General features: G+C 30.4%; 1 protein-coding gene across 1 annotated transcript; it reads right to left on the reverse strand.

Moving 5' to 3' along the window:
- Positions 1-460: 460 nt before the first annotated feature.
- LOC107455534 (waprin-Enh1-like) lies at positions 461-26,928 on the reverse strand. The gene is made up of 2 exons (XM_016073143.4): positions 26,652-26,928; positions 461-1,042 (listed from the first exon to the last, which is right to left on the reverse strand). Exons 1-2 carry the CDS (start codon positions 26,842-26,844, stop codon positions 828-830), a joined length of 408 nt encoding a protein of 135 aa, XP_015928629.1. The 5' UTR covers positions 26,845-26,928; the 3' UTR covers positions 461-827.
- Positions 26,929-27,776: the final 848 nt, after the last annotated feature.

Raw genomic sequence — 27,776 nt, forward strand, 5'->3', positions numbered from 1 at the left:
TTATGGTTGTCGAAGGAAAGATTGCTAATAACCGCTGCCTACCTCTCTTCAATTTCATAAAACTGAATTTTATTTAATCCTAACTTCACATGGTTGATCTCGATAGTAATTCGTTGGATTTTTGATAGCACTTTTTCCTCATTTAAATATTCATTTGCGTATGCGTGGTTGACCGTGTAAAGCTAAGCAAAGATGGCTCTAGGGGTTAAAATTGGTCGTAAGACTTCCGGGTTATTACTTCCGATTGATTTTTACGCCTAAGCTTGAAAAAGGGCCCCATCAAATATTATTATACTTGTAGTGTTTACAATATAACGCGTTTTTTAAGTTTAAATTTCAACGAAACAAACAACATAAGAATTTAGTAGACTCCTCGAGCATGTTATGCTCTGCAAGATGCAACTTAAAAAATTACTAACGGTGATATTTTGCACAAATATAGCCAAATAAAGGATAACACTTAAAACATGAAAACACTTTATTTAGGTTGTGATATTAATTTTCTGATATTTGTTTTAGGTTTACAATCAGTTAGAATTTATAATTTAAAGGCAAATTTAAACACATGAATAAAATTTCTTAGAATATTAAGTCTCGTAAGCATAACAGGAGCGGAGGGATACACCGGAAGTGTTTTAAATTTCTTCTGGTTTTAGGAATCTTGCTTACATTCAGTCAAGCATCCATTTAAATGTGTGCATATTAATTTGCACAACATAAGTCTCGTTTAAAGTTTCTGTTTTTCTAATATCATAAGCACCATTAATCATTTGGTGTTAAAAAGAAGAGAGAACAAATACATAGTGTCTTTTTTTTCAATCCTGCTTTCAAGTATGTTTACCAAGCTTTATTGGTGTACGATTTCTACGGACTACTTGATGAGGAGGTACTGGAAGTGCACTTGCGCACACTTTACTGCATCCGCTGTGGCAACACTTTTTAGTACCTGGGCATTCTGTATCCATCTTACAAACGTTTAAAAAAGCAGAAGATGAAATTGAGCAGTTTTCTGGTCGCTTGTCACCAATGGGACAAAAGCCCTCTGGGAATAAAAAATAGAACAGTATCAGAATATATGAGTATAAATATAAAGCTACAAAAAATAAATAAAAATAAACAAAAAACCTCTCAAAACTTCTTCGAAACACAAAAATTTTAAGAATATTCTCGTATCAGAAAAATCATAATTTTTTTAATTTATATTTCAGAAACATTTTTAACATCCCCAAAACAATTCCATATGCACTCAAAAATGTTTTAACCCTATGTACTTTTTTTTATTGATATTTTTCTCACCGGGCAATTCTTTAAAAGATTTTTTATATGTTCTCACTTTTATTATTTCAGTTTTATTACTATTATTTATATTAAAAAATCAGTGTTCCGCTATAAGAAAAAGTCTCGTATTATGAAAGCAAAACTAAAATAATTTTCTTAAGGTATCCGACTGGATTCGACGCAATTTATTTTCACACCTGACAACTATCACGCTTTTTGCAAAACATTTTATCCAATCGTAGGCAATCAAAAAATAAACTTTTGTTGATTTGCCAAAATTTTAACCATTGGAGAGCTGGGGCAAAGTGACTTTTGAATCATTCGCGTGTAATGGTGAGGAAAATAACTTTTAATCAAATTTACTAAACAGAGAATCAAAAAATTATAACTACATAGTGAGAAGCTTCTATTATAACAAAGCACCGAATTCAATTAATTGAAACCTTTAAAGCATAATTTGGTTTTCAAGTCCTAGGTTTATATTGGATGGTTTAAAATTCATTTAAAAAAATTAATTTTACATTTCTACATTTTTCCTCATTAATTTTACATTTCTAAATTTTTTCAATTTGAATATTTCGTACCAATTTTATGATTAAATAAGAATTTTTCTTAGAATGCTGCACTGTCATTACTTTTAAATGTGTAAAAATGTAAAAAATTTTTTTTAAAGCCGTTATTATGATAAGAAAACTATTAATAATAAAGAGCATATACCTGAAAATCGCATATACCTGAAAACCGATATCAGCTTTAAAAAAATTAACTCGTTGTAAAAAAAAAAATCCCGAGTACTCCCAGCACCGAGTTAAAAAAATCCCGAAAAATATTGCGGTTTTATTATTTTTAACATATCTTCTCATAAAGGTTATGCTAGAAATGTAGCTTTCACTTCATTTTCTCTTTCATATTTTGTTTAAAAATTATTAATTAATTTTTTTAGTAAGTTTTAGACAACATGCATACCTTAAACGCTTGACTATCTGCAACAAAATAGCCTAATTTTTTTTTTTACCCATCTTTTATTTATTGTTCAATTTATTTATTGGAGGAGGAAATTATTTAAATCCATTCATTAATAACATTCATTAATTTTTTAATTAATCACAAGCTATTGTTTAGGTTCATTTGAAAAGCGGAACTTAATCTTATGAATAAGTGTAGTATCTTTCAAATTTGTAATACATTTTTATTGTTGCACTACATAAGAATATAGAACGATTGAAAATCTTGATGTTATCATTCTATCATCAAAAATTAGAATAGCAAAATTAGGTTGAGCGAAAAACAAGAAATTAAATATCGATAATATTTGTACAATTTTCTGTCGGAAAATAGTTTACAACATAAAATACGCTGATATCATTAAAGCTTTTAATTCTTTTAAAATTGTTTTTTTTTTTTTTTTTTTTTTTTTTTTTTTTTTTTTTTTTTNTTTTTTTTTTTTTTTTTTTGACGATGAATTACTTTCAAAATTTTTCTTCGAAAAAGAAAAAGTCAAAATAAGTTAGATGGATGATTCTCCCTACACTACGATCGTCAAAAAAGAGAAATAAAATAAATGAAGAAAAAAAAGAACGAATAAAATTACGTTTATCTAAAGAAATTACGTTTTTGCATCTTGTTTTAATTTTTTAAAATATTAGGCCAGTTTCTAAGTAGTTGGATAAAAAAATATTTGGTAAAAATCTAGAAATTGCTTTAAGAGTTTTAGCTTAAGTCAAATAGGGATACCTGTAGTCCCCCCCCCTCGAGTTCAGTTTTAGCCTCCCTCTTGAATATAATGAGGGAAAGAGGGTTTAAAAAGAAAGAAAATTTCAATTTCATTATTTAAACAAATAGTGATGCATTGTTTCCTGAATCGTATGACGCAGAAAAGAAGTCGATTGGAATAATTAATAGTTTAGAAGTTATAAAGGTTTTGTATTAAATAGTAAAATTTTTGCTTTACCTATTTACCATTATTACCAAGTTTATTATTTCCCATGTACACTGAATTGAATGAAACCAAAATAAAGAGCTCAAAAGTTATGAAGTTTTTATGCTTAAAAGTACTGTTTTGTACCTATTTAAACCTCTGTAATAATGACTTACAGAGTATTGGATCCGATGCAGTTTTATTACGCTGAAATGGAAGAGTCGAGTTTAGAATTTAGGAGAGTTTTGGACATTAAAAATATAATTTTTCACTTAAACTGTTTTACGTATAAAACCCTTATAACTTCGAAACTATTATTTCTATCGAAATACTTTTGAATTTATCGAATTTAATCTAAAGATTTGCGTAAAAAACAATGCCTCACTTATCTCTAGATTACAATGTAAGTAACCATAGAAGTACAAATATTGCATGCAACCTTTTCAGCTCTTTCAAAATATTAGCCCTACCGACTTCGTTTTGATTTAATTCGATGTAATGTAAAAAAAAGTACATAGAATCCTATATTTCACCCATCTAAATAACAATATCAGAGGTGGTGATGAATGTAAATAAGAAACTGTACTTTTTATGCACTGAAACTTTAATAACTTCTCAACTATTAGTCATATCCATTTCGTTTGATTTCATTCGATTCGATTTTGCAAACCAGGTGGCAGAGCGGTTAGCGCGCCTGACTGTGAAGCCAATGGCTGCTGGTTCGATTCCCGCTCAAGGCATGGATGTTTCTCTCTGTGTGTTGTCCTCTGTTGTGTGTGTGTGTGAATATGGCCCACCTTATGAGAAGGTATCTGTTGTAGTGTGGCGCGAATAATGTTGCTCGCCTCCGTGACTTAGTTTCACAAGTGTTCACTTTGTAACGTTAAATGAGCAACACTTCCGGCATCTTCCGAGGTAAAGAACGAAAGTTCAGTACCTGCATTTAAAAAACTTCATTCTATTCAGCGTGAAACACTGCATAGGAAACAATACCTTATTTGAATAGATCGTAATTTCAGAGAGGTAAATATGTGTAATTACAAATTAACATCATAATCATTAGAAGCGCGACAGCCAAGAGTGAACCTTGGCTTTATTTAGAAGATTTTTGCTGTCCGTTCTTTTACAGGCAACTGTTCTCCACCTCTTCACTACGCAATTACGCAAAATTTGCGCATTCATTTTTTACAGTGCTTAAAAAATACACGGACCCTTCCTGTTTATAGTGAAGTTAAAGATTCCCCCTTTTGGGCTTTTCTTTCCCTCAGTAAATTCAAAATAACGGTTAAGTTCCCTCATTAAATTCAAAATAACGGTTAAGTTCCCTCAGTAAATTCAGAATAACGGTTAAGTTCCCTCAGTAAATTCAAAATAACGGTTAAGTTCCATCAGTAAATTCAAAATAACGGTTAAGTTCAACTTAGAGGTAGAAGAAGCAAACTTCCTATTGTATAGTACTTATCATATAACTTTTAAAACAATTCCCCCAATTAATACCATATTGAGCATTTTATTTGTGTCCGTGACACGGAAACTGGCCTTCATTGTCTGCGCTAAAAAAAAGATCTTCACTATGCAAGATAAAAAAGTTATACGGAGTGAGCGTTTTCTTTCTTTTTGCGCTTTTTATATTATGAGAGTCTTTATGACTGTAAGAGACGCTTTTTATATTCGTTTTACACTGTAATAAGATATGAGTAGAATGTTTTGTTCTTGGACAAATAAAATCATTCGGTTCGAGAATTCCCGGAATTTGGGACTGGTAAGCCAAGCAGCGATTAACTGCGAGACAATCCATTGTATCGCGTGTCTGATTTGACGTAATTGGAGCAAATTGTTGATAATAGTTAAGTAGTGATATAATTGTTTTTTTTTTTTTTTTGATTTGTGACTGTGAGGGCAAATAGGGTTTCTCCAAGCGGATATTTTTTTAATAATAGTGTCACGCCGGAGTAAGTTACAATGCAGATTTTTATAACCTTAGATGGCAATAAAATATGAATTACATAATTAAAATGTTGGATTTTTTTCATTGAAGATTGCACTATTGTTGTGAGATAGATTGCAAGTAGTTTATAAACTTAATCATGTACTTATTTATTGTTGTTAAAAAGATTCATGATTTACTTTATTGTGTTAAGATTATTTTATTAATTTAAAACTCTATTTTAATACGTATTGCTCCAGATTCTGTTGATTAAATATACACTTTTACTCAATGTGATTTGTTACGTTAACCAACATGTCACTTTCTTGAGTTTAATTTCTTTTTCAATTTAATTTTAATTTAAGAGGTAGTTTTTTAAGAAATTGGACAAATCAGGCAGGGTGGATGCTTGGCAATCTTGATTTTGTTGAAATTTTCAGGATATGTTCTTCAAATTTCTCACTCAATTGTTTGGGGGGTCAAAAGCGAAGATCCTCTGGAATTTTGAGAAAAATACTCCAGTTATAAGCGGTAATACTTTTTGTGAAACGAATAAACCTCGACACTGACCATTTTTTTGTATTTTATTACTTAAACATTAACTATTAAGATATAAATACTTTCAGTAAATCTTTGCATCAAAGATCATTCAGAAATCTTCAAAATAAGGTTATTTTCTTAGACATTGACCACCATAATGTACTTGTGAGAGTATTGAAATACAAAATTGAATATTTCTGTTAATACTTACTAGTGAGCAGTGCCAATGTACATTTGTCTTGACCTTACAGTAGAAAGAAATTTTGCCTAACTTTTAAAATCATTAACTGTCTTCGCCAAAACTAGAGAAGTCTGAAAAAAGAAGTATAGTAGAAATAATATCGACTCCCAGATTTTATGGTTACTGATTTAACCTTTTTGTAATATGACTTGAGATTCTGTTTTTGAATTATTAAATACTGAAGTTGCTTAAAAAATGTAGTTTAGGCCAAATATGCTGAAGTTACCACAATCTCTCGAGAGGTGAGCTAGAATTTATTAAGGGGAGGGAAGAAAAGGGGCTGAACTTGCTCTCATGGCAATGCCTCCGAAGTAATTTTTTATACTGAATCTATGAAATCAAGTCGATATATCCAATATTTCAGAATTTACCTAAATTTTATATAGACACGGAGAAAATTATATTATACATATTTATGAGTCTCACATTGCTATCCAAGCAAGTGAGGTATTGGTTACAAAGTATGCTTTAAGCAATTTCTAGGAACACTTCAACAGTTATTAAAGATTTGTATAAAGAAAACAGCTTATTTATTTTTCACTATGATTGGCACTTAGTGTATGTAAATCCGAGCAAATATTATTTAGTTCAAAATTTATTTGGCTAACTGCACAGCTCACCCAAAGAAAAAGAAACGTGAATTACACTGAATAAATTTTGGTTGATTTTTTACGTTCTGAAAGTCAATTTCTATGGTTCAAGAGGGGGTTGCTGTACAAAGTTTACACCCTTTAATGTTAGTTTTACATTTCGCATATTTAGTTATATCGCGAGAACTTTTTAAGCGAATTGAAAAGCATTTGCACACAATTATAAAGCTCATACATATATATCCTAACATATTTCCGCGGAAAATAATTTCCATTAATTTTTTAGTTGCTCTTTTATTTAAAAATAGTTTAAAAAACTTCAAGTATTTATTAACAACTGTTTAAGAAGTATGAATTGGTTCTATAAAATTCGTAATGCAGAAATCCTTAGAAAAGCCAAACAGAAACCGATAAATCTATAAATTAAAAAACGTAAATCTGAAAATTTTTAAGTAAAACAAGTTTTTGATTGGAACCTTCAGGACAATAGAAAAGATGAAGAAATACGTGGCGATTGTAAGCGAATTGAAAACTGTAGGAAAGACATGGAGAGAGGCAAAATATCTGATCACAAATAGAGTGAGATGGAAAGTTATGGCTCCAATTCAGAGGAATATGTGCATGTATGTTAAAATTTTTTGAATAGTAAGGCATATAATTTTTACATAATTTTAAAGAATGTAATTTTATTTGGCAAAATACAAGATTTGAGCGAAATCGGTCGAATATTTTCTGAGAAATCGAATATTAAATATATGACTACTACTGACCAAGCTTTTGGGACCATATATTTTGAGGGTAAGGATTCTGAATCCGTTGTAAAAAAAAATGCATGTCTATTCAGAGATAACACATTTTTATGTCTAATGCCACTACTTAAAATATTTTCTGTACAAATTAATTAGCATATTTAAGGTCACCTCACTGAACCATTAAGTTTGAATCTTTAATGATTCACAGACATGAAAAAAGGTGAAAATCCGATCATACGATCAAAAGTTAATCAGAATCATTCGTTTTTCTTCTGCGCACTGTACACGCGGAATAACGTTAAAACAAGTTTTTATTTATTCTTTCAAATCACTTCATTTTGTAACGTTTTTCGAAAATAAACTATAATAAAACGTCCTTCAGGAAGTGAAAAACATTATACTGTAAAATTACATTCTTAGCCTGAGGGAACTGTCTTTTTCATTACCGAAAGTGGCTCAAGGTTTTCTTAATGATCAAGGACCAATTATTATAATAGAAATTCTTTTCACTACCTTTTCTCCCGCTGCTCGACAATGACTTTTGAAAATGAAATTGGTTGCTTTAATTGCTTATTCTTGATTTAATGTAGCTAATTAAATTGTCTTTTCTCGAAATGACTTTAAAAGTGGCATATCCTCTACAAATAAGGAAGTATTTTCAAACGTTAAGGCAAAGGTGGTCAACCTTTTTTGGAAAGAGTATCACTTCCTTCCCCCCCCCAAAAAAAAAACGCCAATATTTTTTAACCAGTGAAGTGTAAAAAGTGGAAAAATATCATTTATAGAATAATTACGGGATATTTACGTAGGCAGCACGTATTTTTCTAAATTAATTTTCTAAAAATCAAACAATCGTACGAATTTAGGCTTAATTGTTATTTAAATTTTTAAATGTTTAATTAATTAGGTTATGCATTAAAAAAACAATTTGAAGCATTTATTCTAAAACAATTATTTAACCATTAGTATTTAACTAATTGCTTATTCCTCATTTGATGTAGGTAATTAAAAAATAGGGCTTTAATTTGTCTTTTCAGGAAATGACTTCAAAAGTGACTTATCATCCACAAATGAGGAAATATTTTCAAACGTTAATGCAAGGGTGGTCAACCTTTTTAAAAATAATAGAAAAAAAATAAAAAAAAATACGACCAAACAACAAATATCATTTACAGAATAATTACGGGATTTTTACGTAGGTAATACGTAATTTTCTAAATCAATTTTCTAAAAATCAAACAAAAGTACGAATTTAGGTTTGATTGTTAATTAATATTTTTAAATGTTAGGTTATGATATAATAGTCATTATAGTTATTATATAGTTAGATTATAAATCAGTTGGGTTATGTGTGAAATAAAATGAAGAATTTGAAACATTTATTCTAAGGAAATATTTAGGCATTTGTGTTTAACTAAAGTGTCTTTTGAATTTATTGTTTTTCTAGCAAATCATCTATATTTTGATTAGTTCTTGAGGATATTATCAAAATTAGACGTTTTATGTACGTTTAATTATACGTTTAATAGACGGTATTGAGATACGTTAAAAATTTCCACAGCTTAAATATAGAAAATAAAATACACTATTAAACATTTTTACGTAGATATTCAAGCTCAGTTCTTTTTCCTTATCAAAGAAAACTTATTTTCCTTAGTGAGTAAATTAAAACATTTACTTTATTCTAACTACTACAATTAAATCATAAACAGTAATAACAGCATTTAAATGAAATCTGGGTTAAGTTTTTGTAAACAAATATCATAATATGAGAAACAAATATTTTAACTGAATTAATAAAGAACAGAAAAACGAAAATATTTTATAATTGCTAAAATTAAGGAATCAGAAAAAGCAACTTTTTTGGACAAGAATTTGTTATGTTTTTTGATTTATTAATATAATTTAATAACTAAACAACTGGCAACAAGGACAATGTTTTCCATTTAATAAAAGTGTCAGTTTTTTTTTTTTTGAGATGAACTTCTTGGGCATAATCCATTAATGATGTGCGGCTAGGAGGCGATGATAGGGTTCATGAAATTCTGACAAGGTGTAGGGGGGAGTGAGATTTTACACAATTTTGTTAAAATAAATACAATTGAAATCATCATATTGTTTAATTTTAGATTCCTTTTTATGTTACGTTTGTTTTTAAGAAACGAAAATGGTGTTCTTCTGCTGATATTGTCTTAAAGGAGAGACAAATTAAATGAGTTGGCAAAATTACATAATATAAAACTAACATTGAGTTGTTTTTTTTTTAGAAAAAAAAATTAAATAATTTAGGTCTATTTGACCGATTTCCCTCAATTTTCGTATTTTCTATTTTCCATGTAAAATTACATTCTTTAAAATGATGTAAAGAATTGTATATTTTACAATTCAAAATTCTTTCGCTTAATTTTAAATACAAAATATTTACCAATATTTTTTTTTTTTTTTTACATCTTTAGGTAAACGCACTGTGTAATTGTGCGCAAATATTTTTCAATTCGCTTGAAAAGTTCTTGAGGCAGAAATCTGTATCGGTTAAAAAAAGGTCATGTTTATGCAAAGAAAGTGCGTATAGTTTGCAATAATTAATTAGTATATTTGAAACTCCTCGAATCATTAATATTGAGTCCTAAAATGTGCTTATCATTATATCAAAAGTTATTCAGAGTGGTCCATTTTTTTTAGAGCAATGTAGGTACATGCTCAGTAGTTCTTGTAAAAATGTTGAGATATTTTGGTAAGTATTACGCATGTAAAGGCCGGGATAGCCTGGTCGTTAGGGCCCTGGGCCTATGTCCGAGAGTTGCCCCGCCGACCGAAGACTCCCGTGTAGTAAAGTGACTGATGCACGTTAAATCTGTCCTCCATGTTCCCATAACAAATCAAAACCTCTGGGGATCGTTCTCTGATTCAGGTCAAAATTACTATCTGTGGATGAATGGGTTCGCCCTATAAACGAGTGCGACGTATGGTGTGGCAGAAGTCGAATTCTTGGCCATAGATGGCGCCACTGGAAAACAAGAACAATCGCACCTCTCTGCCTGAAATTTTATCGGTTTCACCAAGCAGGCTTGCCCATGTGGCAAGTGGCATTAGAACCAACCAACCAGTATTAGGCATGTAATTTATTATTATTTTTATGCTCACAAATATCCTTAAATCACGTAATAAAAGTTTCAAAATAAAATATGATCTAGCATTTTGTTGCTTAACTGCTTGCATATGTTTTTTAATACAGCATAACAAGTGATAAGGGTGATCTATAATACTTTGCGACAGAGAGTAGAGGGGATGAAAAATATTGAAAAAAAGTTACGACATTATTTATGAAAGAACCCTTTCAATAATCGTACAAAAAAATTGTCCGGAATAAAACTTGTGGTCTTCCTAATATTTAAAATGGATCAAAATCAATTGGATTGCATTATAAAAGTTCTACTTGAATCCAATCAACAGAAAGATCAATGGACCAGAATCAATTCATTCAAATGAATACAGTCCCTTTCCAAATTATAAGATTCTATTTAAAATCTTAATTATCAGGTAATACTATACAGCTTTATTGTTTTTGCGAGACTGAAACCGGTTTGCTCTTATTTATGTTCGTGTATCAATTGGTTAAATTCGACGATTGGATAAATTCACCGATAGAATTTAGAATATTTATTATATCAGGTATTATATTGTAATAATTAGATCAAATTATTAGAAGCACTGTAGTTTTTTAATAATTACATGTTTTGCACTAGTTTATATGCAACACTTTTATATTTAAACACATTTATTTATTTTACATACTTCCTATTTGTATTTATTTTTAACGTAATGCATTACAATGTTAACCACTTGATACACGAACGTAAACAAGTGCAAACTGGTTTCAGGAGCGTAAAAATAATAAAGCTGTAAAGTATCACCTGTTAATTAAGATTTTAATAAAATCTTAGAATGCGTTTAATAATTTGGCCAGGGACTGTAGCTTAGAACAAATTGCTTCAGATCAATTATTTAGAATTAATTGTTTCAATTCCAGGCTTCTTTTATTTAACAAAATCTGAACCATCGTTATGTTTTACGGGACTAAATATTTTGCGATTTTGCAAGAATTTGCATAAAATATTCTTTTTCTGCGATGCCCCTAAGAAAATGATTAACTTAGGATCTCAGATTTTTGTATATATTCATGAAATAAAAAATTTGCTTTGGAGATCCTTTTTCGAGTTTTATTCCTAAAAGCGAACAGCTTTAATTTTTTTTCAATTCTTTTCCTCAAATTTTTTATCATTTAATTTTCATATGGTTTCCCATAAATTTGAGGAATTTTACATTCAAGGGCCCTGCTTAAGTAAACGTCTAAATGTTTACATAAATATTATGGAGATTCATTATATCTTATAGGGATTCAGATAAATCATCGATTTAGAAAACAATTTTCGTTTATTGATATAATATTTTACTTTAGTTTGAAAAGATACTGCCTCAATTGAATTGATAGATCAGAAAACTTTATTACATCTATTCCTGATAAGACGTCCCTTATAATTGTCATGCTAATTCTGTAATTAGTTTAACCTACGACACGAACTCATACTCTCATGGATCCTGCGGCTTTCAGAAGTATCTTTAAATATGCATCTCTCATGGACTCGCTGCTGAATTAGTGAGCATTATACAATACGATAGAATTAATATCACTAGAATATCAATTTTATGGGGAAAAAATTATGAATTTGAGACTAAAATTGAAAAATAGGGCGCTGAGCAGACAATGAAAAAAATTCTCGTGAAATTATGGCTCTGTATGGTTATGACATTTCTGGTAGCCTCCCATAATTCTTTATAATAAAACCAAAGGGCTGGGATAGCCTGGTTGGTATGGCACTGGGCACATGCCCAAGAGGTTCTGGGTTCGATTCCCGCCGGCCGAAGACTCCCCGTGTAAAAGTTGACTGATGCATGTTAAATCTGCCGAGCCTCAAAGTCCTTCATGTTCCCATAACAAATCATACCTCTGAGGGTACTGATCCAGGAGTTTCCTTGTCTTCTGGATTTGTTCAAAATTACAAGGCTACGGAGTTGAATATTAGTAGTCGTAAACCCAAAATTAGGTCGGCTGTTCAGCGACGGATATTGAATAAAATAAAATAATCGAGGGTTATAAAATAAAATAAAGTAAAATAATAAAACCAAAATATTTAGTATTTTCGCTATTCATTTGATGTTTTTTTCCGTTTTAATGGTAACGATCAACCAGAAATTCTGGTTTTCAATATTATAGTTTGAATTACCTTAGTACAAAATATAGAACTCAAAATTAAATTAAACAAAATAAGTGGTTTTTATGCCAAGGTATTACGATAAAACTACCAAATTTTGCTATCACACATTATAAAACCAAAAGTTATAGTTAATTTAACCAAAATTATACGAAGCTATTCCTACCGAACTCTTTGGTGTTTCCATGGAGCCATAAACACGGTTAAATTGGATTCTTTTTCTCAGAGCAAAATCAAGTTTTATAGCAGCCCGCAACGCACAAACTCTTCATTTCATTATTAATATATTAATGAAAAATTACTTTCTTATTACTTAAAGAATTAATAATGAATATCATTTTAAAAACATGTTATTATTTCTGTGACATGAATAAAACAAGCTGATAATGCATGCGATTAAGCAAGCTTACTTAAACTGATAACAACAAAGTTGACCCAACCTCATTTTATGTGTTGAAATTGCCTCAAATTATCCGCCTCAATCTCGCAATTAATATTATGAAGTCGATACTAAATATAATAAAATGGGTTCAAATTATGTGTGTTAAACTCAATGGTCATTCACTTAAACCATCTTTCAATTTAACATATCTGCTCCAGAGCAAGAGTGTAAGTTTTTAAAAACATGTATTTCATGTACCAGGACTCAATCGTAATGGCACGAAGGATTTACCTCAAATATGTTATTTAATTGGTGCAGACCATATTTGAAGTAACAAAATTAGATATAAAAATGTATTTTTTCGGCATACTCTTTTTTTTTGTTGGATTCCTCAAAATATGGAGGGAAATTACCCACAATCTTGAAATAGTTTGATCAGGAGCGTGGTGGATAGTTTGGACCTCTTAATGCTAATTTTACTTTTTGTTTATTTTGCCATAGATGGAGAACTTTTTGAGCGAATCGAAAAATTTTTAATACAGTTACTTATATCTAAAAGAAATTTCCTGATAATTCTTTATTATTTTTTCAACATTTATTTAATTCTTGTGATCATAGAGATGTTTTTTTATATTTCCTTTTTTTTGCGACGTACTTAGTTTATAGCATCACTTAACCAACATGGTGAACATGACGGATTCTTAACCACCAACAAGCATCTGTACTCGTATCATCCCCAAGTTCTCTTTCACAACCAGCCTCTTTCTTATGTTAAACCCCCAAAGTACTTAGGCTTTGTCTTGGACCAGGAAATCACGAGCAACTAACTTATTCTAAATTTGGTGAACAAGAGCCGTAAGAGACTGAATATTCTCAAGTTCATCTCTGTGCAGAGAATGGGGAGCTGATGCTAAAACACTCAGGACAGCCTTTATTGCACTGATCCAGCCTATCCTAAAGTATGGGTGTCCAGTATACTTCTGCGCTTCACCATCTAACCTCCTTCAATTAGAAAGAGTGCAATTAAGTGCAGCTCGCATTATAACAGGCTTGAGAAGTAGCCGCCCAAATGACGGGGTACTTTACGAGGCAAATCTTCCACTTCTTGATCTAGTTAGAAACTTGAACTTGGTTACATACTTTAACAAGTTAAGAAGTTATGAAAATCAGAATCGAACTTCTGAATACCTATGTAAATGGAGAAACAACCAGAGATTAAAAAGGAATAGCCCATTTGGTCTGGCTGACAAAATGAAGATCATTTCCAAATCAGTGGAGTATTCATCTCTAAGACTTTGTGTCTACCCAATTGAGGCCTTACCTGGAGTTCACTTCCACACTGAACTTCTGTCCCACACAAATAAAAACTCAGATGTCTCTGAATACTTAAGACAGCTGGCTCTCGAGATCATAAAAGGTATTCCGAGTGATGTCATTTTGATCATTGTCATTTTGTCATTTGAGTAAGGATGAGTTGAATCACACAGGTAGCGGTACCTTTATCGAGAATTTCTCTGTCCGGCTTTCAAGACGCAACCCAGATAACTGTTCAGTCCTCAGAAGTGAATTAATTGCTATAGACGAGAGATTAAAGGTCATTCTCCATAGTACAAACTCTAGCGATATACGGATCCTTACTGATAGCCGAAGCTCCATTCAACACTTGCAGGATTGGAGTCGTGTGGATGACCTTGTGAGTATTCAAATTATCAATAAGCTTAAAATTATAGCAAAATATAGGGATGTCCTCTTTCAATGGATCTCCTCCCATGTTAACGTCCCTGGAAATGAAGTCGCAGATAACTTAGCTAAAAGAGGCTGCTCTGAGTTGGCGACCACCGATTATGCTCTTACCTATCAAGAGATTTTCTCTTTGATAAAATTTAAAGATAAGCAAGTCTGGCTGGCCCCTCCCGCCCATCCCAGGATTAGTAGGAAATGCCAAGGGGGCGTTCTGGAGTTCAAGGGAGACAGAAAACATCAAACGGCTGTCTCGAGACTTATAAGTGGGCACCTGAAATGCATGACTTTTGTATCCGGCCAAAAAGTCTACCAGACTTGCACGAAGTGTTATCTGTTACCGGCTTCCCCTGGACACCCCTCGATTGTTAGCTCAGGAAGATGTACATGCAAGTCCACTTCGGGTGCTGGACTTTGCTAGGGTAAATGGTCTCGTGGATCTGATCTAGCTGTTGCTAGATCCTGAAGGATTGGACACAACAACAGCATCATTTAACACGTTGAATGCTACGCTAATTTTACATGGCTTTCCCGTCTGGCCACAGCGGTAAATAACTACAAACTAAATTTGCAAATATTAGACAGATTTTGTTAGTTTTTTAAAAGGTTTAGCATGACATATTTGAAAAAAGTGATGAATTATATAAGCCTACGAATTGTTTAGAAATAATGGTGGATAAAAATCTACTAAATTGAATTTATTAAACTAAGAATCACAATTAATAAACTACCACTTGAAAGTATTTATTCGCTGTCTGGAGCAAGTTGGCATCTCTGTGTATATAAATAAAACTATTTTTGTGTGTTCTGCATTGCATTAAAATCTTCAAACCATTTTAGTAACGATAATAATATAAAAAATTTAAAAATTTATTCCAATTACATGCTTCTAATAATCTTGGCTTCGTCGGTTACCGGTGACCCCCGAGGCGCTACGAACAAACTCAGTGCCGGTCACCGGTGACCCCCATAGCATTCAACGTGTTATTTTTCGTTCTTTTGGAGCTTGACACGGTATAGTGGTTTTCAGTTTTCGTACCATACAATGAAGATTTCAATTGAGATGCAAAAACTGTAAATTGCATTTTTGAGATATAATATATTATGGTGATAAATTTTTGCTCAGCTTAAACAATAGCATACTCATTTTTTTCAATTTTTCTTAGCGTAATATTTAAGTATTTTAAAAAGAAAATCCTAGTTTAGATGTTTCGTCAGCACGGTTTCGTATTATAGACAGTTTCGGTTTTGTATTGTATATAACAATTTTTCGATCGTCTGACAGCCGTTCTGTAATAAATAAGGAGTAAAAGTGTAGTTCAACACAAAACAACACCAACACAAGCTAAGTCCGACACAAAATTCTGAAATGGTAGGGAAATGAATAGGTTAAATTATTATAAAAGGAGAAACAGAGAGGAATTAAGAAATAATTTTAAAAAAAAGGAAACTTTAAGTTTTTCAACCGGCAACCAAACAAGTTTTGAGGTTCTGTGCACCCTCCCTTTTTTCAAATGTAAGAAACAAACAGACTTAATAAATGGAGAAGCAGTAATTGAATAAAATGGAATTATAAAACTAAGTCTTACAAATTAATGAAAAAATTACGAAATAATTCCATTCTGTCCCCTCGGAAACGAAAAGGGCATTTTCATTCTTCTATCAACACCGAAATCCCCCCAACGTCCTTCGAAAGTGATGCCCCCGAATTTTTTCGTTTTATGTGGAAAAATCGAGTTATTTTCAGGCTTTTAGTTCAATTGAAAAACATATTTTTAAAATTATTCATTCTTTTTATTATCTATTTCTTTTTATTGAATAATTTCAAATATAATTTTCTCAGCTAATTCCGAGAAACTATGCGTAATTATGCAAATATTTCTTTAGATTTATATTTTCTTAATCTATAAATGATTATATGGACAATAAATTGTAATATCTATTAATCACAGACCTGTCTGTAGAAATGGTGGCCTTAATCTATTTAAATTACTTTACTAATTTGAGTATATGATACGGAAACATTATAACAGTGTCACTACGTAAATTTAGATGTCACTTAAAGAGAAGTGTGAACTTAATTACTTCGAAAAAAAAAGAAATTGAGTAGTGAAATTCCTGCCTTTTCTAAGAATAACCCATTTATATCCTAGCCATGGGTGTAACGTGAGAAAAAGTTTTTATTTCTAATTGAAGTTTTAATTTCATAAGCAATATAAATGAATAAAACTTTGATTTCTTGATGTATCCAATTAAACACGTGTCAATTTTCTGTATATTAAAAGAAAGCCGCCATCGTCAATACAGCTTCAGAAAATTTTGGTCTGAAGAAAACTGCTTTCCGAGAGTTTGGCGTGAGGTGGCCTCTAAGTCTTAAGGAATTGAAAAATGAATCTAATTTTTCATTAAATGTCTCTAAATAAGTACCCAGTCTATGTAGTGGTTGCAATGGCTTAGTATTGGCAATTTTCTTTATATTAAAAGAAAGCCGCCATCGTCACTACAGCTTCAGAAAATTTTGGTCTGAAGAAAACTGCTTTCCGAGAGTTGAGGTAGCCTCTAAGTTTTAAGGAATTGAAAAATGAATCTAATTTTTCATTAAATGTCTTACCCAGTCGATATGGTGGTTGCAATGGCTTGATCGGATTCTACAATTGTGCATCTCGGAATGCAATGCGTAATACTAAAGAAGCTTAAAATTTTAATATATATTTAGTTTGTTGAAGAGCGAGTTGTGTGCGGGTGATTACTGCATCCATAGCTAACTTGTTGAATGTTAAGTGATACCGAAAACAAAACAAAAACATAAGCGCGCAGCTGTTCGGCGATTTGCGAGACCGCTCCCTTAACGCCAATAGAAATTTTCGCCAACCCCTTTACAATCTACGGTATGTTTTGTCAATATGCCTACGGTATCTATCGTCTTCTTTATTAGATCTACGGGTTCTTTATTAGATCTTCCTTATTAGATCTACGGTAGTGGAAAATTTCAGTTCGGGACTTTTAAGAATTGGTCGAAGTTTTCTCCTTTTAATTTAATTATCACGATTTGTTTCACATATGATGAAAAATAATTTTCATCGATATTGCCGAGAAATTGCTTGTTAAAATTTTTTACTCCGCAATTTCAAGAATATTTAATCAGAATTTGTTCCTTCTTATTCGAATCATACGATTTGATTCAAGTATAAGGAAAATCAGCTTTATTTTGATTTATTGCTGAGAAATTAATCCCAGAGCTAAGGTAGTTGACATTTTCAGGACTTACGATGAGAGTTGGACTGTGACTAATACTCTATTTAAATTCTCACCGAATTGCGAAAAAATATTAATGTCATTGCAAAATAAATTTTTACTTTAAATTATAGATTTCCTTTTTAATGACGGTTGAAATTTAGGGTAGGAGAGAGTCGGGTAGCCCCGCCCGGAGTATTGCTTATATTTCTGTATAATATTGAGTGATAATCAATATTTTTGTATGTTTCTATTGTTTTATCATCTAATTAAATAATGCAAAAAGAATAAACCAAAAAAAGAATAGTTTAACTTAAAAAAAATAAATTTAAAAAAACATGTTTTTCAGCTCTTTTCAAAATGTGTCGGGTAGCCAGGCCCAGTTACAAAAATTATGTTTTTTGACTGTTTTTTCAGGTGTAAATGAGAATGACCAATGTATTGACAATAGATAAACCTCGTTTATCATTTTAATCACAAAATTATTTTATTTATTACATATTTATATACTTTTAGTGAATTCTATCATTTAATAACTACAATATTTGTTGCTAAAAATACATATAACATTCAAATTTGAAGCAATAAAATAATAATCTTTGCAATCGTACATTTATCGACGAAATAAAATTGAGCAGTGATACCCGACATTCACGTAAGCGGGGCTACCCGAAATCCAATTTTTTTAAAATTTGTAATTACTCGAAAAATTTTTCGCATATAAACTTCCTTCTTTGAGCAAATTAAACTTAAGACTACATATTTTAATGCTGTATGTATAGAAAAAATTATTTTTTTAGTATTAAAATGAAGTTTAATCGAAACATTCAACCAATTTTTCTTAATTTCATGACTACTGTATTCAACATATTTTCTAAACTATTGTTTACCATGTTAACAGCTGCATAAATACTTGAAGCTTTGAAAATAATCTTTTTTTAATATAACAATTAATGTCCGATGGCCCATTGACTTGAAAAAATATTCTATACATATAAAATTGACAGTGGGCGGTGGTACCCGCCGGGCGGGGCTACCCGACTCTCCCCTACATAGTTTAAATTTATATTCATATTGTAGCATAACAGTTGAAGAAATAAATTAAAAAAAAATCGCATAAAATATTTAACTTGTACTAAACGTAAAAAAGGGCTAAATATCAATATTTCATTAATCATGAGGTATTGAGGTATTGATCATGAGGTATTCATGAGGTATTGCGAAAAGTATTATTATCATTACAAAATAAATATTAATTTTATATTATATAATTTCTCTTCTTTCTCTACGATTGTAATTAAAGGTACATTTTTAAAGTTATATTTTATATAACATAACAGTTGAAAAACTAAATTTAAAAAAGTTGTAGAAAATATTTAAGATGTAGTAGACTATTATTAGAAAAGAGCCAAATATCAATATCTCATTGATTGCTTAGAGATATTGCCAAAAGTGTTAAAAGAATTACAAAATTAATGTTAATTTTAAATTATATATTTCATATTTTACGTATGATTAGAATTAAATATACATAATTTAAAATTATATTTCATATTTTAGCATAACAGTTGAAGAAATAAATTTTAAAAAAAGTTGTAGAAAATATTTGAGTTGAACTAAATTGTTATTAAAAAAGTATCAAATACCAATATATTATTGATTGGTAAGAGATATTGCGAAAAGTATTGATATCATTACGAGATAAATTTAAATTTTAAGTTATATATTTCTTTTTTTTTTATCTACGATTGGAATTAAGGGTACAATTTTTTAAATTATATTTTATACAACTTAACAGTTGAAAAAATATATTTAAAAAAGTTGTAGAAAGCATTTAAATTGCACAAAACTATTAGTAATAGAAAAGAAAAAGAGCCAGATATCAATATCTCATACGCAAATTTCCACATATACAAACATTTTCTGCCAAGAAGCTTTTTTAGAAAATTTTCATGAACTGAAAAAAATTAATTTTAAATAATATAAAAAATTCATTTGCATATTTTTCTAGTTAATTATGCAATTTAGCTAAATAAATTTGGTTTTCGAAATTCATGAATTGAAATATAACTTACTAATAACACTGCGAATTTTTTTTTCTTCCGTTGCATGACTTTTTTTTAAAAACAAATCTTAGATACTTTCATATCATTGATTTCAAATCTGCAATCAGCTTCTTTCTCCAAGTTAGTTTCTCTAAATGGCATTTTTAGTCTATTTTATGATGAAATATGCAAGTTCGAAAACCTTATGTATAACAAAAAGTAGCATAAATGTTGCGACGAACTTCTAAAGTATTTAGGGCGCACCATCAAGATTAAAACTGTTAGAATTTTCATTTTAAAATTGTAAAAAAAAAAACCAGCAGCAGTCTGTCCAACCAATTAACCGTAAAGTTTCCAGTAAAAAACATTTTTTTCAAATATTTATGGTTTTAAAACTCTTTACAACTGGTATGGTTAAATATGAATACGAAACTACACGTTTTTTTTAACCCTTTAAAACGAGCTTGGTTTCAAGACTGTAAAAAAGAAGTTTAGCTGCCATCTATGCGTGAATGAGAGTATGGTATTCTAATAGCCCTGGATCACAGATTGGGGTCTATTGGTTCAGGACACTCTTTATGTGTCGCAGGGTATGAAGGAAATATTGTGGTGTCAACGCCAGGATTCGAACCCCATTCTGCTGGCCATGAGATTGGCAGATCATGTACAAATAATATGTACCCATCTGCAAAGAGCTAAGTGGTTTCATTAGATTTGTTCGGTTGGTACGATAAAATTCTAGTTGTTTAACTGCATCAGGTGAAAGCAGTTATTGAACGGTTTATCTCACAGTTTGAATACCATCTAATATTTATGATCATTTGATTGTTTTGTTTGAATATGGTAAAATAACAATTAAATAAATTGTTATTTACCATTTTTTCTGAGACATTTCTAACAGTATATAGCAGCTCATGCCCAAAAATGTCGTCATACGCATCTAGGAGAGCTTACCTTTTGGGAACTGCTTCCCTCGTGTGCTTCTGAACAGGTCACAATTGGGATGCACCTCTAATTGCGCATGATGACATTTCCGGGAAGGGGTTCCTATGCAATTTTAATCCTAATGATGTGCTTGAACTCCCCTAGAAGTTTGTCATAACATTTACGTCACCCCATCTAATATATAACATTTTTATGCTAGTAAATTTCGACAAAAAATGTCATTTAAAAAAATCTTTAGCTTTAAGAGCTAAGCAAATTTCAGATTTGAATCCCTTGCATCTGATCTAGGCAATATCAAATATTTGTATAAATGTCACAAAAAAATTTGTTCCCTTGATTAGTTCATTTATTAAATTAAATTCTTTTAATAGTTTTAATAATTTTCTGTCTTTTTTCGGCTTCAAATATAAGCTCAAAAATGTTTAAATGTAATAAATTATGTGTGTGATAAAGATAAATAGTAATCCAAATAATTGTCATAATATTCAATAGCAGAATATTTTTGTTCGCATAATTATAAATATTTGTCGAATAAATTTTCATTAGATCATAATTCTTTTTCTTCTTTTGACTCAGAGGACTATATCAAACCAAAATGAAATAGAGCTTTTCTTCCGATTCCAAAATTCTATTTACTCTAAAATTTTCTTCGACTTTGGCTTCACACCTTAGTTTTTGTTAACAAAATCAATTTTTGGCGAATGGGTGTGGTGACACGAATATACGTCAAGGTTTGTTATTCAAACTAATATCCTTGAGTGAAGTTAATTCTGTCTTTTTAAGAAGAGCATCTATTTTTTTTTTTTTTTAATCTTTTAAATTTCTAAGAATATTGAAGGAGCAGAAGAATCTTAACTTTGAACTAAAAAAAAAGGACTAAATCTGTTCCATATATATCCAAAAACTTACCGATTAATTTAGGTTGAAATCATCTAACAAAACATTTTTTTTTGTTTCCCTTTCAGCAAAATGATATCTGATTTTAAAACTGATGATATCTTATTTTGTTGAATATTGAAAGAATTCAAGCATGCTTAACTTTGAACAAAATAGAAAAGACATAATTTTATTCTGAGCACATATAGTACAACATGCCAGCTTATATAGATTGGAATCAATTAGCAAAAGTTTTTTTTTTTTTTAGTTTTCATTTCAACGAAATAATATGTGATTTAAAAACTGATGATATCTGATTTTGTGGAACATTAAAGAAATTGAATATTAAAAGATTTGATGGAATTCAAGATTTTCTTGTTTTCCAGTGACTTCATTTATGGTCAAGAATTCGACTTCTGCCACGCACATACGTCACAGCCCTTTTTACATGGAGGACACATTCACACACTATCCGTCCATTGGCACATCATAATTTTGACCTGAACCAGAGCACGATCAATCTCCGATCCAGTGATCCCAGAGGTATTTTATTTTATATTTTATAACCATCGTTGAACAATCGACCAATTTTTGGGTTTACGATTTCCAATGTTCAACTCGGGAGTCTTGTAATTTTGAACACAATCCAGAAGACAAGGGAACTCTTGGATCAAGTATAGGGAGAAATTTTGCCTTTGTGGAGAACTTTTTGATGGAACTAACCCGCATTTGCGTTACATAGAGGGAAGACCACGAGAACCTCACAAGGTTAGATTGACGGCAAAGGGACTCTAACCCGTGATCCATCTAGCACTGAGGATATTTCACGTCCTGCACTATGGTCGGTGCAAGCCGAATGCGGATTCGTATCGACCAGCCATTGGTGAGATTCGAACCCGGTTCACCTCATTGGAAGGCGAATGCTCTATCTCCTGAGCCATAACAGCTCAACTCCAGAGGTGTTGATTTGTTATGGGAACTTGGAAGACTTTGTGACTCCGACAGATTTAGAATGCTCTAGTTATCATTTCAGGTGGTGGGGATCGAACTCACGACCTCATTGGCATGGGCCCAACGCTCTACCAACCAGGCTTATCCCGGACTTGACTAATAAATGCTTTCCTTGAATTACAGCCATTCTTTAATCCGATTTTTCGACCGATAGTTCTTGATTTAATTTTTTTTTCAACGATGATATTCATTTTCTTTTGTGCATTGCTTCTTAAAAGTATGATTCAAATTTCAGCTGTTCGAAAAGAGGGCTGTTCTCAGAAAGTAGGAGTATAACACGGAACTAAGCTCTGACTAGTTCAAATTTATTTTACACTAACATTGTTAGAGTAAATTTTCTTTTGTGCATTGTTTCTTAAAAGTATGATTCAAATTTCAGCTGTTCGAAAAAAGGGCAGTTCTTAGAAAGTAGGAGTATAACGCAGATCTAAGCTCTGACTAGTTCAAATTTATTTTACACTAACATTGTTAGAGTAAATTTCTAATTTAGTATTTTAATGCGAAATAACTTAAATAACTGAAATTTTTTTTTATAAATGCCATAAAAATATTTCTCTCACTAAAAGGATTAATTTTGGACATCGGTATGAAAAATTGAACTTATGTAATACCAACAAATTTTCTATAGTAGTTTCTACGCGTCTACAATTAAAAATAAGAGAAAAAAAAGTTCAATAAGAGAGACTATTTGATTATATTCCTTATAAACGACAAGACAACACTAGATTATTTACTGTCCTGTGTGAAATATTTTCTGAAAAATTAATTTAGTGTTCTGATGCATGTTCAAATGCGGCAATCGAAACAACGCTATTATTTTAACAGAAAATAAAGTAAAGAAGGTTTTATAAAGTACTTTAACTATTATTAAAATAATTTTTCAAATATTAAAAAGTATTTTCTTTTGTTTTTATAAAATATTTTTCTAAAAAAATGCTATTTTCTACTCTGAGAATAAAATATGGTCAAAACTTCCAGAATATGATAAAATTCCTCGTGTTTTTGGTTCTATGGGAACACCAAAAAGATCGGTAATTTTTACCGAAGAGCTTTGGTATTGCTTTTGGTAAGATTAATAACAAAATATTGTTTTATTACATTATAAAATCTGGTAAATGAGTTAAATTTGGTAATTTTAACATGCTACATGTGCATGATATAAAAGTCCTTTTCACGGTTTAATATACTCTTCAATTTTGTATTTTTAACTGAATGTGTGATAATAAGAATAATAATTGTGAGAACCTGAGTTTTTGCTAAACCGTTTCCATATGAACGGAAAAATAACCAAATGAATAGTTTTAATACCGCCGGCCAGGTGGCCGAGCGGTGAGCGTGCCTGACTGCGAAGTCATAGGCTGCGGGTTCGAATCCCGCTCTGGGCATGGATGTTTCTCTCTCTCTTTGTGCTGTCCTCCGTTGTGTGTATGATGTGTGAATGTGGCCCACCCTATAAAACGGGTTCGTGGAAGTGTGGCGTGGGCAATGTTGCTCGCCTCCGTGACTTTGGTTCACAGGTGCCCATTGGGTAACGCGAAATGAGCAACAATTCTGGCATAGTATAGGCAAAGATTCGAATTCAGTGCCTGCCATTGAAAAAAAAATAGTTTTAATACCGTATATTTTTGTTTCTTTTTTAACCAGAATTGTGCTTTTTTTCTTAAAACAGAAATTCATTACCATACCTTGCGGTAATTTCACCAGAATTTTTTCCATGTGTAATAGTGAACAGTTCAAATCGCGTGATTTTTCGTTACGTTTATTGTTTTATGCAACATGATTTCCTAAAATTCAGCAAAAAAAGCTAGCATAGTGTTAATTTTTTTAATTCAAAAGGTATTTCGTGTAAGTAGAAAGTATTTAATGTATATAACATAGCTACAGAATTCAAAATTAGCAATAGTTAGCATTATTGTTCCCTTCTTTTGAAAACTCCTCAAAACGTAAGTATTTATGAAATAACCGAAGCATAACTAGAAATACTTTAAAAACAAAAGTAAATTTTACGCACATAAAAGCTTTTGTCAGTACGCTACTTTTTTTTTAAAATAAAAATATATGACAGAGTTTGAAGCAAAACGCAGTACGCACATGTTCAAGTGGATTGTTGAACTATTTTTGTATATTTTTTTGTTCATTTCAAACACACTTTGTTAGAAAATAATGTTAATCTTTCTAATAAATAGGAATCAAAAATATTTCATGTTTATTATAGTTCTTTACAGTTGACTAATAAAAATATAAAGCCAGCAAAAAAAAAAATATAATGAAGATAAATAACCATATAACATAAAAAATTGTTTAGTTGAAAAACTCTAGAACTGTTTCAAGTAACAATTTGGCAAAGCATAATTTACATAGAACTTTTTTACGTGCAGTGAAAGCATCAATATTTTCTGAATATTTGTAAGCAATATGAAAAAATTTTGATTACAAATAAACGTATTTAAACAGAGTTTTTAAGTAGAAAGAATTGAAAAAAAGTTTTTAAAGTGGTTTATTTTTTTATTATTTGACTCCATAATTAATTGATTTCCTAGGTCTTCCTTAATAATAATTAAATTAGGTAATTAAAGTAACAAGTATCTTTCCTTCATTGTTAGAGTTAAGTTAAAACGATATTTGCTTTCTAGATACATTACGCTTTTTTAATGTTCATTTAAAGCATCAAAAGTTTTCTACTTTTTGCTGGTAACTTGAAATAATTTTGTTATAAAACTTGTTCATTTTTAACTTACTTGCCCTCATCATTATTTTATTTTTTAAGAACACTTACTTGAAAATATTTAGAGTAATTAAAAGTATCTTGCGTACGTTGCGCAAGTTAAGCATATGGTTTATGAAAATGCATTGAGAATTGTTTTACCGCTTTCAGTCACAATTCATTCACAATACCTGCTTTAACGTTTCATTGCGCTTTTTCAATGTATATTTAAAGCCTCAATATGTTTCTATTATTTGCAAGTAATGTGATATGAATTTGGTAAAAAATAAAATTATGAAATAAGATGTTTAAAAATTGTTTATTTTTTAATTACTTGTCACCATGATTAATTTATTAATTAAGTCCATTTGAAAATATTTGATTGATTCAAAGTATCTTGCACACGTTGTGTAAATTAAGAAAATGCGTCGAGAATTGTTCAGCCGAAATTCAATCACAACGCTTGCTTTCACTTTTTATTGCGCTTTTTTCAATGTATATTTAAAGCATCAATATTTTTCTTATGTTTGCAATTAACATGATATAAAATGAAAATGTATTGAGAATTGTTTTACCGCTTTCAGAGAGATTATAATACTTGCTTTCACTTTTTATTGTGCTTTTTCAGCATATTAAAGAAGGCGTATTAAAGAAGTATCTTAAAGCATCAATATTTTTCAAATTTGCTAGCAGCATGAAATAATTTTGATTAAAATTAAAAGTATAAAATAAGATGTTTAAAAGTTGTTTATTATTTAATTTTTGCCTTCGTAATTAATTTAACTTTTAGGTGCACCTATTAGATAATATTTAGAGTAATTCGTAGTATCTTGCATAGGTTCTTTAAGTTAAACATGGTTTAAAAAAATCCATTGCTTTGTCACTTTTACTTGTTTTCACTTTTCATTGCTCTTTTTCTTGGTACATTTAAAACATCGATATTTTTCTAATATTTGTAAACAACATGAAATAATTCTGATTAAAAATAAAATAATAAAAGAAGACGTTTAAAAGTTGTTTATAATTTTTAATTATTTGTTTTATAATTTAATTTATTTTTTAATTTAATTTATTTTTAATTCCACTTATTGGTAGAAAGTACTCAAAGTAATTAAAAGTATCTTGCGAATATTGTTTTAGTTACGCACGTATACAATAGATTATTCACTTCCTTTTTCATTAAAAGAAAACTTACCTTTTACATTCATCTCGGAGCAATCAAATTTTTCAACACAGGATAACACACACTGCTTCAATTCAGAAGCACAATCGGAACAACCGGATGACCTTTGACCCGGTAATACTCGTTTTCGGGGACCAAAGGGGAAAGGTTTACTCTGTGCTATTGCTTGCCCAACAAGGAAGCAGAGGATGAAGATGATCTTCATTGCTGGATTACTATAATTGAAATGCGGAGATTAGTGCAAAAACCTGCGTAAAGGTGAAAGCTTAACTTAAATACTTTTCTCGCCCGAGCAACCTACTTTACTTGTCCATTAATATTTCGTCCTTCATACCTGTTCACCCGTACCTTTCTTATTTGTCCTTCCATTGATGTTACGCACAGTTATGTTTTATAAAGGTGTTTATTTTACATTAAAACGAGTGTATTCACCTTTAATGACATTCATGAGATTATTGTAAAGGGATGATATTCTCTCAATTATTTGATAAGGTACATTTTATCAATTTACAATAACTGGAAGTTCTTAAAGCATTCAAATTTTTAAAATTGGCATTGTAAATAAAAACTAACTTTTTGCTGGTTTCATGGTGTTCTTAGTTTAAATTTGTCATCGTTAAAGAATAATTGACAGAACTGACAGAAACAAGCTCAATAGAATCTAGTAACTGTACACACATTTTAAAAGTTGTATAAAATTTATTTACTTCAAACAATATCAAAAGTTTCTAAACTTTATCTAAAGTTTTTCTGCTTCGCCATCCTACTTTTTCGGATCCAGCTCCAGTTGTCCTTTTTAACATTTCTGATTCATACTAATCATCTCTTACTGAAAATTTTTTGTCACATAGTTGATTACTTCCTAATAAGTATTATTTTCTTCTGAATTCATTGAATTGGCAATTTCTTTCCTATTTTATGGGCAGAATGTTCTTGTATCTACGCACATCTTGTATATACACACGTCTACTTCTTTAGGAATGAATAATTCTAGCAATTTATTTCTAAACAAAATTTTCTTTTTCTTCTCTCTAGAGTTTTAAGAAGTTATTTCCAAAATTTTTCAATGAGAAAAAATTATATATATATATATATATATATATACAGTGGAGCATCGTTTATACGACGCCCACTTAT

Source organism: Parasteatoda tepidariorum, chromosome X1 (genome assembly GCF_043381705.1).
Source record: "Parasteatoda tepidariorum isolate YZ-2023 chromosome X1, CAS_Ptep_4.0, whole genome shotgun sequence".
In the NCBI taxonomy this organism is placed as follows: Eukaryota; Metazoa; Arthropoda; class Arachnida; order Araneae; family Theridiidae; genus Parasteatoda; species Parasteatoda tepidariorum.

Coding starts and splice junctions, on each gene's coding strand:
- LOC107455534 (XM_016073143.4), bottom strand. CDS start 26,844: ATGAAGATCATCTTCATCCTCTGCTTCCTTGTTGGGCAAGCAATAGCA. Junction 1,043..26,651: donor CTCCGAGATGAATGTAAAAG/GTAAGTTTTCTT, acceptor TTTTATTCCCAG/AGGGCTTTTGTCCCATTGGT.